The sequence below is a fragment of the Furipterus horrens genome, unplaced genomic scaffold (assembly GCF_987537825.1).
Source record: "Furipterus horrens unplaced genomic scaffold, mFurHor1.1.pri manual_scaffold_3, whole genome shotgun sequence".
In the NCBI taxonomy this organism is placed as follows: Eukaryota; Metazoa; Chordata; class Mammalia; order Chiroptera; family Furipteridae; genus Furipterus; species Furipterus horrens.
The window spans coordinates 17,279,095-17,295,080 of NW_028327173.1; the positions used below are offsets into that span (position 1 = coordinate 17,279,095).

Genomic DNA, 15,986 nt, shown 5'->3' on the forward strand with positions numbered 1-15,986 from the left:
GAGTGGTTTTAACTTTTTTTTTTAAGATTTTATTTATTTTTTTCTAGAGAGACGGAAAGGGAGGGAGAAGGGGAGAGAGAGAGAGAGAGAGAGAGAGAGATACTGATGTGTGAGAGATGCAGCGATTGGTTGCCTCTTTCATGGCCCCAACTGGATGCCTAACCCACAACCCAGGCATGTGTCCTGACTGGGAATCAAACTGGCGACCCTTTGGTTCACAGCCCGGTGCTCCATTTACTGAGCAAGACCAGCCAGGGCTTGACATTCTTATTTACAAACAGGTTCAGAGCCTCCCCCGATCACCTTGTATAACAAGGTCTTGGCTTCTTTTCTGCCTTCCACACAGGGACCCAGCCCCCAGTTCCCTAACTCTGTCCTCTCTCACAGCCAGTATGACCTTCGGGAAAACAGCAAACACTCAGAAGTGCTGATTGACCTGACAGAGTACTGTGGCCAGCTGGTGGAGGCCAAGTGCCTCACTGTCAACCCCCAGGACAACAACTGTCTGGCGGTAGGGGCCAGTGGGCCCTTCGTGAGGCTCTATGACATTCGCATGATCCATAACCACAGGTATGAACAGCTCAGCCTCCTGCAGGCAAGTCCCTGGGAATCTGCTGCCCCTTTCCCTCATTGGCATGCCCTCTTTGTTTTGAGGTGGTTTTTAAAATTTTGGTGATTTTTGAAAAACTTTAATTTATGCATGTTTTGGAAATATGAAAAGTATAATTTAAAAGTTACCCATAATCCATTGCCTGAAAGAAATCACTGTGTATAATGTTTTTGGTTTGTTCTTTTACTATGAGTGTTTGTACAGAATCACAGTAATCTTGTACATAAATTTCTTTTTGTACATGTAATTTTATTTTGTTCTTTTTTACAAAAACAAAAATAGGATATATTAGAACCTCCACAGAGGTCCCAGACGTGAGTGGCTCTAGGTTTTAATGGACTCTTGGGACAGGTGTATGAATGTCTGGCCTGCTTACTTTCATTCATGGGTTTGGGCGACCACTGTTGCTCCTCACACACTACATGACTTGGGTTAGGCCTTGCGCCTTAGCTTCCTCAACTGTAAAATGAGGTTAATGGGGTGGTCATGAGGACCCAGACAGTTGGCAAGACCTACTTGTTAAGTAGCGTATGTGTCTGCAGCTATCTAGTTGGTGGGCCTTTGGGGTTGCTGAGGTAAAGAAGAAAGGTACCTTCTGTATCTCTCAGGGAAACAAACTTCGATTTTCCTCTAGGGAATGTGGGATGTTCTAGCCAGGGGGAGTGCTGGGCGTTGTAACCTATATGGTTTGCCTTTCCACCAGAAAGAGCATGAAGCAGAGCCCTTCAGCAGGTGTGCACACCTTCTGTGATCGGCAGAAGCCCCTCCCGGATGGTGCAGCCCAATATTACGTAGCAGGTAGGGCTCAGCCCAGCTCTGGCACCAAACTCTTGGCTGGGTGCTGACGTTGTCCGGGGCAGTGCAGGGAGGCGGTGTGGCACAGTCGTCACGAGCAAGGGTTTTAGAGTCAGACATACCGGGGCTTCAATCCTGACTGCCATTAACCAGCCATCATGTGACCTTTGGCAAATTACTAACCCTTGATGAGTCTTATTTTTTTTTCTATAAAATGGGGTAGTAATAACTAAATGAAATAAAGCATGTAAAGCATTTGGCCCAGCACATACTGTAAGGGTTCAACGCTTGTAGCTGTATTATGGTGAACATGATCGCAATCATCATTGATATGGCTGACTTCCTGCCCTTTTGGGGGCGTCCTGGGAGCCTCATACTAGGATTACTGGGCTGTTCCCTGCAGGTCATCTGCCAGTGAAGCTGCCTGACTACAACAACCGTCTGAGAGTGCTGGTTGCCACCTATGTGACCTTCAGCCCCAATGGCACAGAGCTGCTTGTCAACATGGGAGGGGAGCAGGTAAGTATGATTGACCAAGTGGGCTCTTCCCCAGCACCACCCCGAATCTAGCAGCCAGGGCTGTGTACCTCATGTCCACTGCCATGATGCAGATGAGAAGCCTTCTTTTAAGTGACATTACAGTGAAATGTGGGAGTGACGTGGCATCACTGGAACCCCCAGAGAGGTGCCCTGGCCTGGTCTTTTTCTTGAGCATAACTTTTAGAACTGACAGACCTATCTTCAAATGCCAACCTTCTGTTTACTAGCTGTGTACTGTGACTTTGAACAAGACTGTTCATTTTTCTGAACCTTGGTTTCCTCATCCGCTTTTTCCTAGGAGGAGACCCTGGGGTTCAGGCATGGAGCCAGGCTCTGGTTTAGGGCCAGCTTTGGGAAGTGTTCTCTGATAATGGCAGGTTGCTAAACCTTCTGTTTGCATGTTCTCAGTCAGGATATTTATTTAGCTTTGCGTACATTCATTTATTCTACAAATACTCACTGAGCATGTACTCTGGGACTAGTGTTATAAACGTAGGGGAGACAGATGTGAAATATAATTCATCCTAGGCTAACAGGGGGGACACAGCAAATGAAACAGCTGATGACATTACAAGGTAAGGTGTGAGTTTGCACAGAAGAAGTAGGATGGGAACTAGGTGAGCACCTGAGTTGAGAAAAGGGCTCTGGCTTCAGATTGCTGAGCCATCGCCTAGCTTAGAGGCAGATAAGGGTGAGCGGAGAGAAAGTCTGGCAGAGCGGTTCAGAGCGAGACAGGCTTGGTGTAGGGTCCTGGCTGTGTCACATGCTGCTTTTATGGCCCTGGATAAGTTAAGCTCTGAGCCTGCCTTCACTTGTAAAGGAGATGATGAAAATACAACAGTGCCTCTTCATGGGATGATTTGTAGGACGAAATGAGATAAGTCATATAAAACACTAAACAGAGTACCTGGAGCAAAGTTGGAATGCAATAAATGTTAAGTAATAATAGATAATATTTACTGAGGGAAGTAACTGGCAGTGTTATTTTAGGTAAATTGCTTCTCTTCTTTGAGGCTTCAGTTTTCCCATCTGTAAAATGAGGCATTTTACTTTGTGGCCTCTGAGGACTGTTTCAGCTTAAGCATGTGATTCTAATTAATGTTAGTATCTCCAGCAGGAACTGGAAAGATTTTCCTGCCTGAGGTTTGCTCCATAGAAACCCCTCCAGGCCTCATTTGATGGTTCCCTTCTCAGCACTCACTGTGTTCCTGAGAGCCACACAGGCACTTGCTCAGCCCCATGCTTACCTCCCATCCTCCATCTCTTCTCGATCCCTTCACTCTAGGTCTACCTGTTTGACCTGACATACAAGCAGCGGCCGTACACCTTCCTCTTGCCTAGAAAATGCCACTCCTCGGGAGGTAAGTTCTCCCTTAAGGTATCCTTTAGGGTGTCTCTACTGGGCATCTTGAGTGAGTGCCACCTTTGCTGAGAAGCCTGCCCCTTACCTTGGACTGTGGCTGTGATCCTCCAAAAGGAGTCGATCCTCTGAAATATGCTATCTGTACAATAAAAAAAGAAGGTAACTATAGGTCACAGAGATCTGTCAAAGGGGTTTGCGCCACAGTCCTTTTCACTTCCCTCGGAAAAAGCAGTTTATTTCCATAGGTTGGCTCTTGAGGACCTGCAGTAGTTGCCCTTCCTTTATTGTCCTTGATCATTCTCCTCATTGACTTCTTACTGGGGCCTAAAGTTCATTTAGACACCATCTCATTTCCCCACTCCCCCCCACCCCCACCCCCAACCCCCAACTCAGCTAAGAGTAATGCCGAGTGAAGCTATGTCCGTCTCAGCCAGCAGAGGGTGCACAGGCTTTTCCTTATGCCCTTGCCTGCCCTGTCAGCCAGAACTTGCTTTCTGTGAGGCCTGGGAGGATGGCCTCACAATGGGACATCAGACCCTGTGGTGGAAGCTGGAGGGCTGCGAGGAGGTATGAGGACCTCTTCCTGAGTTGTTACTGTTCCTTTCTCCCCATCCCTTGCCAGAAGTTCAGAATGGCAAGATGTCTACCAATGGCGTGTCCAATGGCGTGTCCAATGGCCTGCACCTTCACAGCAATGGCTTCCGGCTGCCAGAGAGTAGGGGACATGTCAGGTGAGGCCAGCCTCATGTGTTCAACCCTACCAGCCCCAATTATATCATATGGACTAGAGAGAGGGGCATGTCTTATAAACCTTCCTCCTGACCCCTCACCCAGACATATGCACCAGAGTCAGAGGACTGGGGCAAAGAGTTTTCTGGAAAGCGATTAGTGGTCCCAATGCCACACCTACCTGGTAGGACTCCAGTCATGCTCAGAGTGAAGCTCTGATCCCTCAGACCAAAAGCTGTGGTCAGAACCCAAAGGCTAAGTGCCTCTTATCACTGAGCTCCCTCCTAAATGAGTTCCAGCTCTGGCTGGTGTGGCTCAGTTAGTTGGAGCGTTGTCCGGTACACCAAAAGGTCTCAGGTTTGATTGCCCAGTCAGGGCCCGTGCCTAGGTTGTGGGTTTGATCCCTGATTGGGGCGCATGCGAGAGGCAGGCAATCAATGTTTTTCTCTCACATCAATGTTTCTCTCTCTCTCTCTCTCTCTCTCTCTCTCTCTCTCTCTCTCTCTCTCTCTCTCTCTCTCTCTCTCTCTCTTTCTCTCTCTCTTTCTCTCTCTCTCTCCCCCTCCCTTTCCTTCTCAAAAGTCAATGGACATATCCTTGGGTTAGGATTTTTTTTTTAAATTAAAGGAGGCTCACGCAGATGGGCCTCTCCCACTATATTTTTTTTCATCCCACAGCATCTTTTGGCCTCTGTTCTCTGCCAGGCCCTGTGCTGGGCTTTGAATACAAAGGTATTCAAATCCTCTCACCCTTGAGAGAAACAGAATTCTCTCTAGAGAGATCCATGGGAGGAACTTGGGTGGTCACAAGGTTCAGCTCAGCATGGAGGCAGGTGGTGTCAGCTACTGCCATGCCCAGGAGTTTGGTTAAGAATTGCTTTAACCCTGTCTAGGCCAACTTCATTCATTTCTGCCTCTCTTTGGTTTTTTACTGGCTCAGAGTATCTGAATTGAATCCATTACCTATCGTGGTAACTTAGGCCAAGGATAGGAGTGGTCCCCTCTTCTAGATGACAGTGCAGATTTTGACCCTCAAACAAGGCTACAGACTTCCTGGGGTTGCTCTAACCTTCTTTGGCTGGCCTGACTTGGCTCTGCTTCCCCCATAGTCCCCAGGTAGAGCTGCCCCCATACCTGGAGCATGTGAAACAACAAGCCAATGAGGCTTTTGCCTGCCAGCAGTGGACCCAGGCCATTCAGCTTTACAGCAAGGCTGTGCAGAGGGCCCCTCACAATGCCATGCTCTACGGGAACCGAGCTGCTGCCTACATGAAGCGCAAGTGGTGAGTGGGTTTGGGCCAGGGCGAGAGATGAAAGCAATGGGCATGATGGAGCCATGTTGCTGAAGTATCCAGAGAAGGTGACAGTAACATCCTGCAGCCTCTTAGGGCTTCTTAGGCCAGGCCTCCCCTCCCCACCTCTAGGCTGGTGGCGGGCAGGCACCTGATCCATTAGTCAGGAAGTCTCAGGCACCAGGGAAGCTCACAGTGAAGTGGAATGTATGCACGAGTAGCTTCAACGTGGTGCTTTGTTATAACTGCTGTGGCCACTGGAGAAGTAGGAATTGAGAGAATGGTTAATCACAACTATTGGAGAGTTGGGCCTTGAATTGGACTTTGAGGGAGCAGTGGAATTTTGCTAGATGAAAATGAGGCATTTGGTGAATTCAGTTAGTATTTGTTTGAAATGATTCTGCGGCTTCTTGACCTTGGAGAGTGCTTTCCTGTGCTCTTAGACCCTTTGGACCAAGCACAAACAAGATCCCACATAATCTGAATTTGACTGAGGGTTGTGCTGGGTTGTAGTGACTAGTGGTAAAGGAGGAGGTCCATATCCTGAAGAACTCCTTATCTTTGGGGAACCCAGGGCCCCCAGCCCTTCTGCCGTTAGCACCAGCAGGCAAGCAGACAGGCAGACCCCCCCATCCCCCAGCCAGGACCAGGACTAGAGATGGATAGAGCTGGGCCCACAGCCATTTCTGCTCCGTCTGGCATCCGTCGGCTCTGCCCAGACAGACAGGCCAGCTGGTGTGCCATCGTCTGGTTGCAAGTAGGCAGGCCAGAGAGGGAAGCTTAAGAAACCCACCCAAGTCAGCAGGGTGGTAGATGGGGGTTTGGAAAGATGCTACCCCCACAGGCCTTAGCTCAGGCATCAGGAGTTTGCCAAAGGCTCAGATGGCATCCAAACCCAGGAGATGGTGATTTGAGGGTTGTCCTGAGGTGTTTCACCTCTGTCCCAGCAGCTAGGTGTCCTCATCCAGCCTCTAGCTTGAGAGCTGTTTTACTCCTCCAGTCTTGTTAAAAGGTGCTAATAAATTCCCAACCCATGAATTCCCCCAGCATATTCTCTGATATCCTACTATGTGCTAGGCACTAGGGACACAAAATTCTGTCACACTCTGAGTTCTTGTGCTCCAGAGTTCCCAGCCTCTGGACAGGGGACAAAGACATGGATATGATCCATCATCAAAGAGGCAGGAAGCGTAGGTCTTTTTGAATGGTCAGGTGAAGTGCTGACCATTCAAAGAAAAGTTGGGTTGCTTTAGCTTGGGATCAGTCAGGACAGCATCAGGAAGATGTGCTAAATAGGCTTTAGGTGTGGGCAGGCTTAGACAAGGAGATGAAAAGGAGGAGGGGACTGTGGGGGAAGGACATTCCCAGGGAGATGAAATGGTATGAACAAAGGCATGGGGGTGGGGGACTGACTGAAGAGCTTGTTTGCAGAACAACAAATCCATTTGGCTGGAGCAGAGGGTTCGGGAAGGGACTGGCAGGAGATGAGTCTGTGAGGTAGCCTGGGGCCGGCCTGGGAAGGACTTGGAATGCAGAGCGGTGGCGGAGGTTTGGCCTTGATTCAGTGGATGATGGGCAGCTACTGAAGAGTTTTGAGCAGGAGAGGGATGTGCTGAGGGCTGTCCTTTCAGGGAGATTGATCTGGCAGTAAGTCTGGATGGGTGAGCCCTGGGGCCAGTCTGCTCTCTCCTCATTCCCACATGCCTGCCAGTGACCCCTAGAATGTCACATTCTGTCCCAAGTCAGTCTCCCCAGGGCTGCCATCTGCTCCTGGATGCAGTGGGAGTTGTCACCCTCTGGCTCCTGGCTGGTCTCTGATCTGGCTCTCCCCGGGAGCTCCGAGGGGCACCTTGCAGGAGGTAATTGGGTTTCCAAACAGCGCCTGCTCCCTCGTCACAGCCACTCGTTCTGGCACTGACCATGCCGTGAAAGCGCTGTCTCCTGCCTGCCCCCACACTGGCTAAGCTGCTTGTTCTTGGTCTGAGCATGGCTGCTGCACAGGCCAGATGCTCCATCTGAGTGCTGTAGGAGAGCTGGGTCAGGAGGACGTGTCTGGCCTCCTTTAGCCCAGTGCAGGAGGGTTGTGAGCTGTGCCTTGGTGGAGAGGGCACCAACCTGGCATAGTCGGGTCTTAGGCCCAAAAGGGGGAAAAAAACAGCTCCCAAAGGAGAAGTGGCTCCTGTGACCGCTCTGACTCTCCCAATGAGAAATGGGAACTAGTATATGGGTGCTGGGGGAGTGTGCATCTTATATTCTGGGGAGGTAGGGGCTTCTCCTCTGACCCCTCCCCACGTACTTCCCCACAAAGAACATTCCGCTTCTCTTCCTCTATGCTTCAGGAGGCTGCAGGAGTGAGTGGGGAAGATTTAGAGCTCCTGGTGTGCGTGCTGCCCCCGCCCCCCTCGCCATCAGCTTCCAGAGAGCTGACTCTGCCAGTCTGTCAGGCCCCATCCTCTAGCCCCAGGAGGTAGAGGCCACAGCTGCTGTGGGTCCGTCAGCCAGGACGGGGGGAGCTGGCTGAGGGCTTGCTGCCTGTGGGTCAGACCCTGAGTCACCAGCCTGGCACCTCTGGCTTCCCCGGACCACAGAACCGTCCTGAGGGCCCCCTACCTCAGACGTGGCTTTGAAGGCTAGTCAGGGGGATTTGAGGAGGTGAATGGAGGAAGAGAGAAGGAGGGCTTGGGGAGCCCGAGACGGGCAAGATGCCAGGCCTTCTGCTGCAGAGCTGCGGGTGCCTGGGGTGAGCGGGCATGCAGTTGCACGCTATGTCCAGCAGAGGGAAGCCTAGCACTGGGTTCTGCCACCCACTCACCTCCCACGCCCTCCCCAGGACCTCGGGGCTCCCGGCTTACCTCCTTTAACATAGTCTATCTCTTGGGAAGCAAAACCTGGCTAAGCCACCACTCTCTTCATCCCCAAAGACCCTTGCTCTGAAGTCTGTCAGAGGTGGGCTGGGTTGGCCACAGAAAGTAGGGACTGAGTGGGGATGACTGTATGTCATGTGACCCCACCTCCAAGCCACACGCTTACCTTATCCAGGGATGGTGACCACTACGATGCCCTGAGGGACTGCCTCAAGGCCATCTCCCTAAATCCATGCCATCTGAAGGCACACTTCCGCCTGGCCCGCTGCCTCTTCGAGCTCAAGTACGTGGCTGAGGCCCTGGAGTGCCTGGACGACTTCAAAGGGAAGTTCCCGGAGCAGGCCCACAGCAGCGCTTGTGATGCATTGGGCCGTGACATCACGGCCGCCCTCTTCTCCAAAAATGATAGTGGTGAGTGGGCACTGAAGAGGGGCTGCTGTTACTTTCTGTTTGAGGTGCTATGTGACATTCAGGAGAAGACATGGTTCTGGGATTAGAGAGGCCTGGGTTCAGATGCTGAGTCAGAAGCCATCTGAACTTGAGACAGTCACTTGGTTTCTCTGAGACTCAGTTTCCTGATCTGAAAAGGAGGAAGGATAGCACCTCCCATTCAATTTCTATGGAGGATTAGCAAATAGCCTGTTTAGAGCACCTGGTATAGTGCCCGGGACTCAGGATAAGAGTTAGCTGAGCCCAGGCAGGCCAGGTGGCTTACAGGGCACTTCTCACGCCCTCACAGACAGGGCCTCGGGCACCTGAGAGGCGGCGGCAGCCGGCGGTTGTGCTTGTCCCCATGGCACCCTGGCACCAGAAGGAGCAACAGCGGGCACTAGGAGTGCCTCGGGTGCAGGGTGTGGAGCCTCAGGTGCCAGTCTCAGCTCTGCCATGTGGTGACCTTGAGCAAAGTACAGCCTCTGTGAACCTGCTGCCTCACCTGCACAGAGAGCATGCCAGTGATCCGTTTGTTTGAAGTTATCAAGCATCTACTGCGGACCAGGCATTGTGCTGGGCCCTGGGACTACCGCTAGAACGAGTCAGAAAGGACTTCTGTATTCATGGAGTTTACAGCCTAGCGAAGGAACCAAGTGATGAAGGAGAAACAGAGTGTGATGAGTGTCATGGGGACATGATATATTACAGTACAGGTGTGATGAGTGTCATGGGGACATGATATATTACAGTACAGGTATATGGGGCAGGGCTTGACGGCAGTCTGGGGTTCTCAAGGGAGACGTTTAAGCTGAGGTCTCAAGGATGAGGAGGAAGAGGAGTTACAAAGTGTAGCTGTAGGAGGTGAATAGTTCCTGACAGAGGCACCAGCACATGCAAAGGCCCTGAAGCAGGCAGAAACAAGGCACTTCTAAGGCACTGGAAAAACTGGTGTGATTTTACCCAAGGCCCTTAACCTTACATCGGTGTCTCAGTTGGGATCCTTGATAGCTTGTCTTCTGAAGAGGAAGGGCTTGGACCTCACTGCCTTCAGAGATGTGGGTCTGTTTAGAAAAATCACCCCCTCAAGCTTTGTTGGTAGTGCTTCATCCACCCTTCCCTGCCTCTCATTTCCACAGAAACAGACCTTGGGTCTGTGCATCCTGGGGCTTCCAGACATTATTCAGGGACCTGAGCCAAGGCCCTCCTGGTATCAGAGATCTCTTCTTAAACATCCTCAGATGCTTCTCTTCCACAGTCATCCCTAGTTCCCCAGGGAAGGGGTGGAGGCAGGTAGCCTACATTGCTAGTACTTGCGCTGAGCACAGGACTAAGGGTGGGGGAAGGTCAGGGAGGGAAGAGAGGGACTGGACTCTCAGCTTCCCTTGCTCTCTGCCCCCAGAGGAGAAGAAGGGAGCTGGTGGTGGCGGCGGCCCAGTCCGCCTCCGCAGCACAAGCCGCAAGGACTCCATCTCAGAGGACGAGATGGTGCTGCGGGAGCGAAGCTACGACTATCAGTTCCGCTACTGTGGCCACTGCAACACCACCACGGATATCAAGGAGGCCAATTTCTTCGGCAGGTCCGCGCCCTTGAAGAGGAGTAGGGCACAGTCTGGTTGGGCAGCAGGAGGTTGTGGGGCGAGAACATAATTTTCCTAGAAAACTCTCACATTGCAGCTCTGCCTCGGCACCCTTGGGCAAATGGCTTCACCTCTGTGGGCGTCACTTTTTTCATCCATAAAATGAAACCAGCCACCCCCACTCATGGAGCCATAATAAGGACTAATGAGGTCATTCATAAGAGCACCCAGTGCGGTACCTGGACTGTTCCTCCATCCCCTACTTTCTCCTCTCTCTGTCTCCATGAGCAGAGTTTGGTTTCTTTATCTGGGTGCTTAGAGCCTCCCTCCGCTGGGGGTATGGGGCGAGGGCCCTCAGAGGCAGGCACTCTTGGCACAACTGTCGTGCGCAGAACAGTGCCCCAAGCAGTGAGGGACAGAGCCCGCATCCCAGACACCATGACCCCCAGCCCTCCTTTATAGATGTTGCACTTTCTTTAGTAGGCAAGACACATGAACATGGATGGAGAATCTCTACCTGTTCCCCCCTTAATGTCCACGGTGTGTGAGGGCAGATGCACTGTAGGATTTGGGGGTCTCAATCCAGGAAGACTAGGACTACTAAAGGAAGGCTTAGACAAGGGTGTTCCCAGAGACTCAAGATCCGACCCCGGCACCCTAGGAGCTTAGGACGTACTTCAGGGGTAGTATCTTGGAGGGGCTGAGGCAGTCCCTGGCCCTGAGTGTAAGAGAATAGTTCAACAGTGAGTAGAGGTCTGCAGTGTAGAGAGGACGACCATGTGCAGTCAAGTGAAGACTTTGGAGTTTGGGGGGCTGAGCAGTTATAGAATTCCCTACTCCCCATTGCCCTAAACCACACAGCCTCTATTTGAGGCTGTAGGGCAGTACCCCAGCTGACTCCCTGCCCTTTGCCCCCTGCCAGCAATGCTCAGTACATCGTCAGTGGCTCTGACGATGGCTCCTTCTTCATCTGGGAAAAGGAGACCACCAACCTAGTCCGCGTGCTCCAGGGGGACGAGTCCATCGTCAACTGCCTGCAGCCACACCCCAGCTACTGCTTCCTGGCCACTAGCGGCATTGACCCTGTGGTACGGCTCTGGAATCCACGGCCTGAGGTGAGGCCATAGGCAACATGGCTGAAGCCAGATGGGGAGGGGAGGGGTGGGCCCTGTGCAGGGCCTCCAGCTGAGCCTTTGAGGGTTGGGAAGGGAAATGAGTCACATGGAGGGTAAAAGCTGCCAGGGCAAGTGAGCTCTCACTCGGGGCCCAAGGCTCTGTGAAGGTGGGAGCCCTCAAGTTCTTACAGTTCCAGATGTAGCGGGCGGTTCAGGACAAGAGTTGGCTCCTGCCTTGGAGAACCATATCTTTGAGCAAACTATGAAGATATGTCTCACATACAGGACACAGTAACCAAGGGCAGGGCAGGGAGGGAACCAGATCATCACGCGTCATGAGAACAGGACCTCGCTCAGTTCCATGGAAATAGTCAGGCTCAGGAGGGCTTAAGGTTGGATCCTGGTCCCTTCACTCACTGCCTGAGGGGCTTCACCACCTCTGACCAGGTTTTATCATTTCCACACTGGAAGGAATGACAGCATCACCTCAAAAAGTTGCTTTAAGGATTAAAGGAGTGACACCTGTGAAGTGTCACTTAGAACAATGTGGTCCCTTCCACTCCCAGGGTGGGTAGCCAGGTGGGCTAGCCCGAAGCTTCCATTGCCCTCTGCTCCACCTGCTTCCTCTTCCCAGCTGGCGAAAGAGAAGACACGTGGTGTATCTAACTCCAAAGTCAGTTTGCTGCAGATTTTAAAGAGGGAGCCTACAGGGTCCTCCCTTGAGGGGAGAGGAAAAGGATAAAGGAAGGGGCTGTTGGGAGTGGCAACATCCAAGAGTTGGGTGAGGGGAGTTGTGTCTGCACCCCCAACCCCGGTTACTTAGGTGGGCTCAACATATGCTGGTATGTGTGCTCCCTCAGATGGGCCCATGTATGGGTCCCTGTGTACAGGCCCTGGTGTGCTGTGTCCCCATAATTTTGTGTGTATGTTCCCTCCAATATCTATCCCAGCATGTGCATCCCCCACATATATCCCAGTGCATTGTGTTCCCTCCCACATGAGTCCCCCCCATATATACAACCCCTGTGGTATGTGGTGTCCTTACATACATCCTGGTATATGTGTGGGGGCAGGGGGACGACCTGTGCATATCCCAGCGTGTATGTTTCCTCTACCCATGAACACATATGGACAACCAGTATGAACCTAGAGACATTTGGTGTGCACATCTCCCTCCCTGTGCAGAGCAGTTTGGGCGTGCGTCACCCACACGTGTATCCCAGGTGTACACGCGCCGCCCCCATCTACCCTGGTGTCCCCTCCCCCCAGAGTGAAGACCTCACGGGCAGAGTCGTGGAAGACATGGAGGGCGCTTCCCAGGCCAACCAGCGGCGCATGAACGCAGACCCCTTGGAAGTGATGCTGCTCAACATGGGCTACCGGATCACAGGCCTGAGCAGTGGGGGTGCTGGGGCGTCGGATGACGAGGACAGCTCTGAGGGCCAGGTGCAGTGCCGGCCCAGCTAGACCCTCCTAGCCCTGGTCCCGAGCCCCTGCTACCAGCTGGACCCTCTGCCCTGGGCAGGAAGTCAGGGGGTTCTGTTTTGGTTTGTCTTCCCCCCACCCCATTTTTTTACTTCCCCCATTTTGTTTGTTAGTTTGGCATTGGGGGTGGGGGTTGCTACAACTTGCTGGCTTTCAGACTTTTGGGCAGATTGCCCTTGACTGACCCCAGCCCTGAGAAAAAGAGCAGGAGGGGAAGCCCCTCCATGTGCCCCCCACCTCCCCGCTTCCAGGTCCCTGGAGGCCCTGGCCTGCCTCAGGTGTGGAGGGAGGCTGAAGCTGTTGTCCAGGACTGCCCTGCCCTTCAGTTGGAGCAGGAAAGGGGGTGGGGTTCCCCGTCTATAAGGGCTAGCCTTGACCTGTAGCCACTTCCGCTCCCTGACTGGCAAGGCTAGCTCCCCGGTGGTCTTCAGGGAAGGTTCTGAAAAAAGATGAGAGCCCTGGAATGGGCAAAGCCAGGCCACTGCGCCTGCTCTCACTGTCCACCTCTGGGGGCTCAGCCTTCCCTGAGGACCCTGACAAGGGTGGGACACTGTCCCCTGCCCACCCATGCCAGGCCTTCCACACTACGGCCACTCTCCTTTCTCAGGCGCTCCTGGCCTCACTGTGACCTTTCTGCCAGAGCTCCCCGCCAGGCCTACTCTCGCTGAGGTGGGCTCCCCGCTAAGGGCCCTTCGTGCCCTTTCTGCCCTCCCTCCCACCCCACATGCAGAGCCGCCACAAAGACCAAAGAAGTGATGGCTTTTCTTTGTCCCCTGCTGCTGTGGGGGAAGGAGGGTGAGTCTCCTGAGCCACTCAGATGGGAAAGCCCCTAACTCAGCCCCCTCCCTCCTCAGCAGCCCCGAGCTTTACACTGGATGCAGCGGTCACCCCACCACTCACCAGGCTTCCCTCTCTCTGCCTCCTTGGCTCTCAGCTCAGGAGCTGCTCCTGGTAGTTGGTTCATCCTCCCTCCCCTCTCCCTCCTCCCTCCCCTCAGTGCTTACTTGGCTCCAGCCCTCCAGCTGCAGCCTCTGGGGAGAAGCAGCTGCCCTTCTTCTTTCTCTGCCTTCCTCCTTCTGCCCCTGTCTCTGCCAGGTGCCTCCCCTCAGTCAGGCCTCAGAGCAGCCCTGGAGACGGGAGGGCCACGTTAAAAGCTTTTTCACAGGTTTAAGAAGACACGAGGGGAGGGGGGCGAGGATGGGGGGGGGGTCTGGCACCATCTCATCATTGCTTTAATCCCAGCAACACAGGTGGCAGCTTCTCTCCCTTCCTCTCCACCCCAGGCCCTCTTCCCACCCCTCTCCTAGCTCGGTAATGAAGTATATTTATTGGCGAAGGAAACAGCTGCTGCTGCTTCTCCTGCTGCTGGGACTTACTCCCCTGTTTCTTCTCCATGACCTTTCTCTAGCCAGGGAGGGGAGAGTCGGGAGTATTGGGGCTGGGCCCTGGGGCCCATGGACCAGCAGGGCCCCTTTGCTTTCCTGTGTTCCAACTGCCCACCACTTCCTGTCTCCCTGCTTCCCATTCTCCCTCCCTGTGCCCTGCCTGTCAGCCCTGGCCCTGCAGTGTGGAGAGACACATAAGCCTTACTGTCCTCTGGGGGCAGGAGCCGAGCCTTTTGTTGCTCTGCTCCCAGGAGAGTGAGGGTGACACAATTGATTAAAACCGTTTTGTTCTACGTGTGGCTGGTGGCATTTGTGGGGTACAAATGGGTCTTGAGACCAAAGTGAGGATACCTGATCCCTCACTTCTGTAGCTCTGTGACTTTGAGTAATCACACCTCTACCAGGCAGGTGAGGCCTGCCTTGGGAGGGCCCCTGTGAGCGGTGGCCGCCCATCCCAGCAGAGCTGAGTCCAGAGCCTGGCACTGGTGGCTGTGACTTGCAATCAGCTCTCACCCTCTGGGATGTTTCCTCATCTGTAAAATAAGGAGGCTGGGGTCTTAATAGTTTTTAAAAGTTTTTTCAAGTATTTTATTTTCAGAGAGAGGGGAAGGGAGGGGGAAAGAGGGAGAGAAACATCATCTGGTTGCCTCTTGTACGCCCCCAGCCAGGGGCCTGGCCTGAACCCAGACATTTGCCTTGACTGGGAATCAAACCAGACACCTTTTGGTTTGTGGGACGACCCACTGAGTGTCCAACCCACCGAGCCACACCAATCAGGGCCAGACTTTTAAATTAGAACCCAAACAAGAAATAGACATTTTACGTTGTGACCCAAGATATTTATGCTTATTTGTACATATATAATGAACATAACTTTTACACAATAATAGCCTTGCTACAGGCAATGAGCTCTATTTGCCATTCTATTTTATTAAGGATAAAAATGCTGGTTTTAACCCACTAAATTGATTTCACAGCCTGAAGGGTTTGTTTGTTTGTTTTTTAATTTATTTTTTAGAGGGGGAAGGGAGGGAGAAAGAGAAATATTGTGTGCGAGAGATACATGGATCAGTGGCCTCTGATACACCCCCAACTGAGGACCTGGCCCGCAACACAGGCACGTGCCCTGACTGGGAATCAAACTGGCAACCTTTTGGTTCGCAGGCCAGTGCTCAATCCTCTGAGCCACACCAGGCATGGCATGTAGGGTTTTTGTTTGTTTCTTAGACAAGAGGGGTTCCCCGACTTTCTCAGCTCACAACACTCACCCCCACCATTAGTGTCTCAGTACTTATATTCGTAGAGCCCCTAACCCAAAAGAAATCTCACAGTTTGATTTATTAATTAATCTCAGTAAGAATACATGTGTTACCATGTCAGTCATCATTTTAAAAATAATACGTATAAATGAGAAGAAACAATATCATTTGTTTCTTAAATAACTATAGTAACTAGTGGGATCAGTGTACTTGTTGGGCACTGAAAAACATGTCAAACTTTGTAAATCAGATTGGAAACCACCACCCTCGTTTCCTGTTGCACATTGACTTTTATTTGCTTTTTAACACAGCAACCAGTAAAAACCCAACTTTTCAAAAGATGACAGTCAAAGGCACATAGCACAGCCAACGGGTGTTGAGTATCTCAAATGTAAAAACCCTGTTGTGCCCCCTGTGCATTTGATGTGGCACCCTGAGGTGCCTTGATGCACAGTTTGGGAACTGTGGTTCAGTGCTGTGGGAACACTAGTTTCACTGCCGAAATCTTGTTATTCTTCTGTTTGCACATTTGAGAAGAACC

General features: G+C 52.2%; 1 protein-coding gene across 1 annotated transcript in view; it reads left to right on the top strand.

Annotated features, from left to right (window-relative positions):
- WDTC1 (WD and tetratricopeptide repeats 1) overlaps positions 1-13,101 on the top strand; it is a 63,129-nt gene extending 50,028 nt beyond the window's left edge. Inside the window, exons 7-16 of the mRNA XM_090268878.1 lie at positions 388-570; positions 1,314-1,408; positions 1,809-1,924; positions 3,231-3,306; positions 3,931-4,039; positions 5,146-5,319; positions 8,368-8,603; positions 10,024-10,201; positions 11,124-11,316; positions 12,586-13,101. Coding sequence (XP_090125004.1) covers positions 388-570; positions 1,314-1,408; positions 1,809-1,924; positions 3,231-3,306; positions 3,931-4,039; positions 5,146-5,319; positions 8,368-8,603; positions 10,024-10,201; positions 11,124-11,316; positions 12,586-12,783 — 1,558 coding nt within the window. The 3' untranslated portion in view covers positions 12,784-13,101. The remainder of the gene's footprint in view (positions 1-387; positions 571-1,313; positions 1,409-1,808; positions 1,925-3,230; positions 3,307-3,930; positions 4,040-5,145; positions 5,320-8,367; positions 8,604-10,023; positions 10,202-11,123; positions 11,317-12,585) is intronic.
- Positions 13,102-15,986: the final 2,885 nt, after the last annotated feature.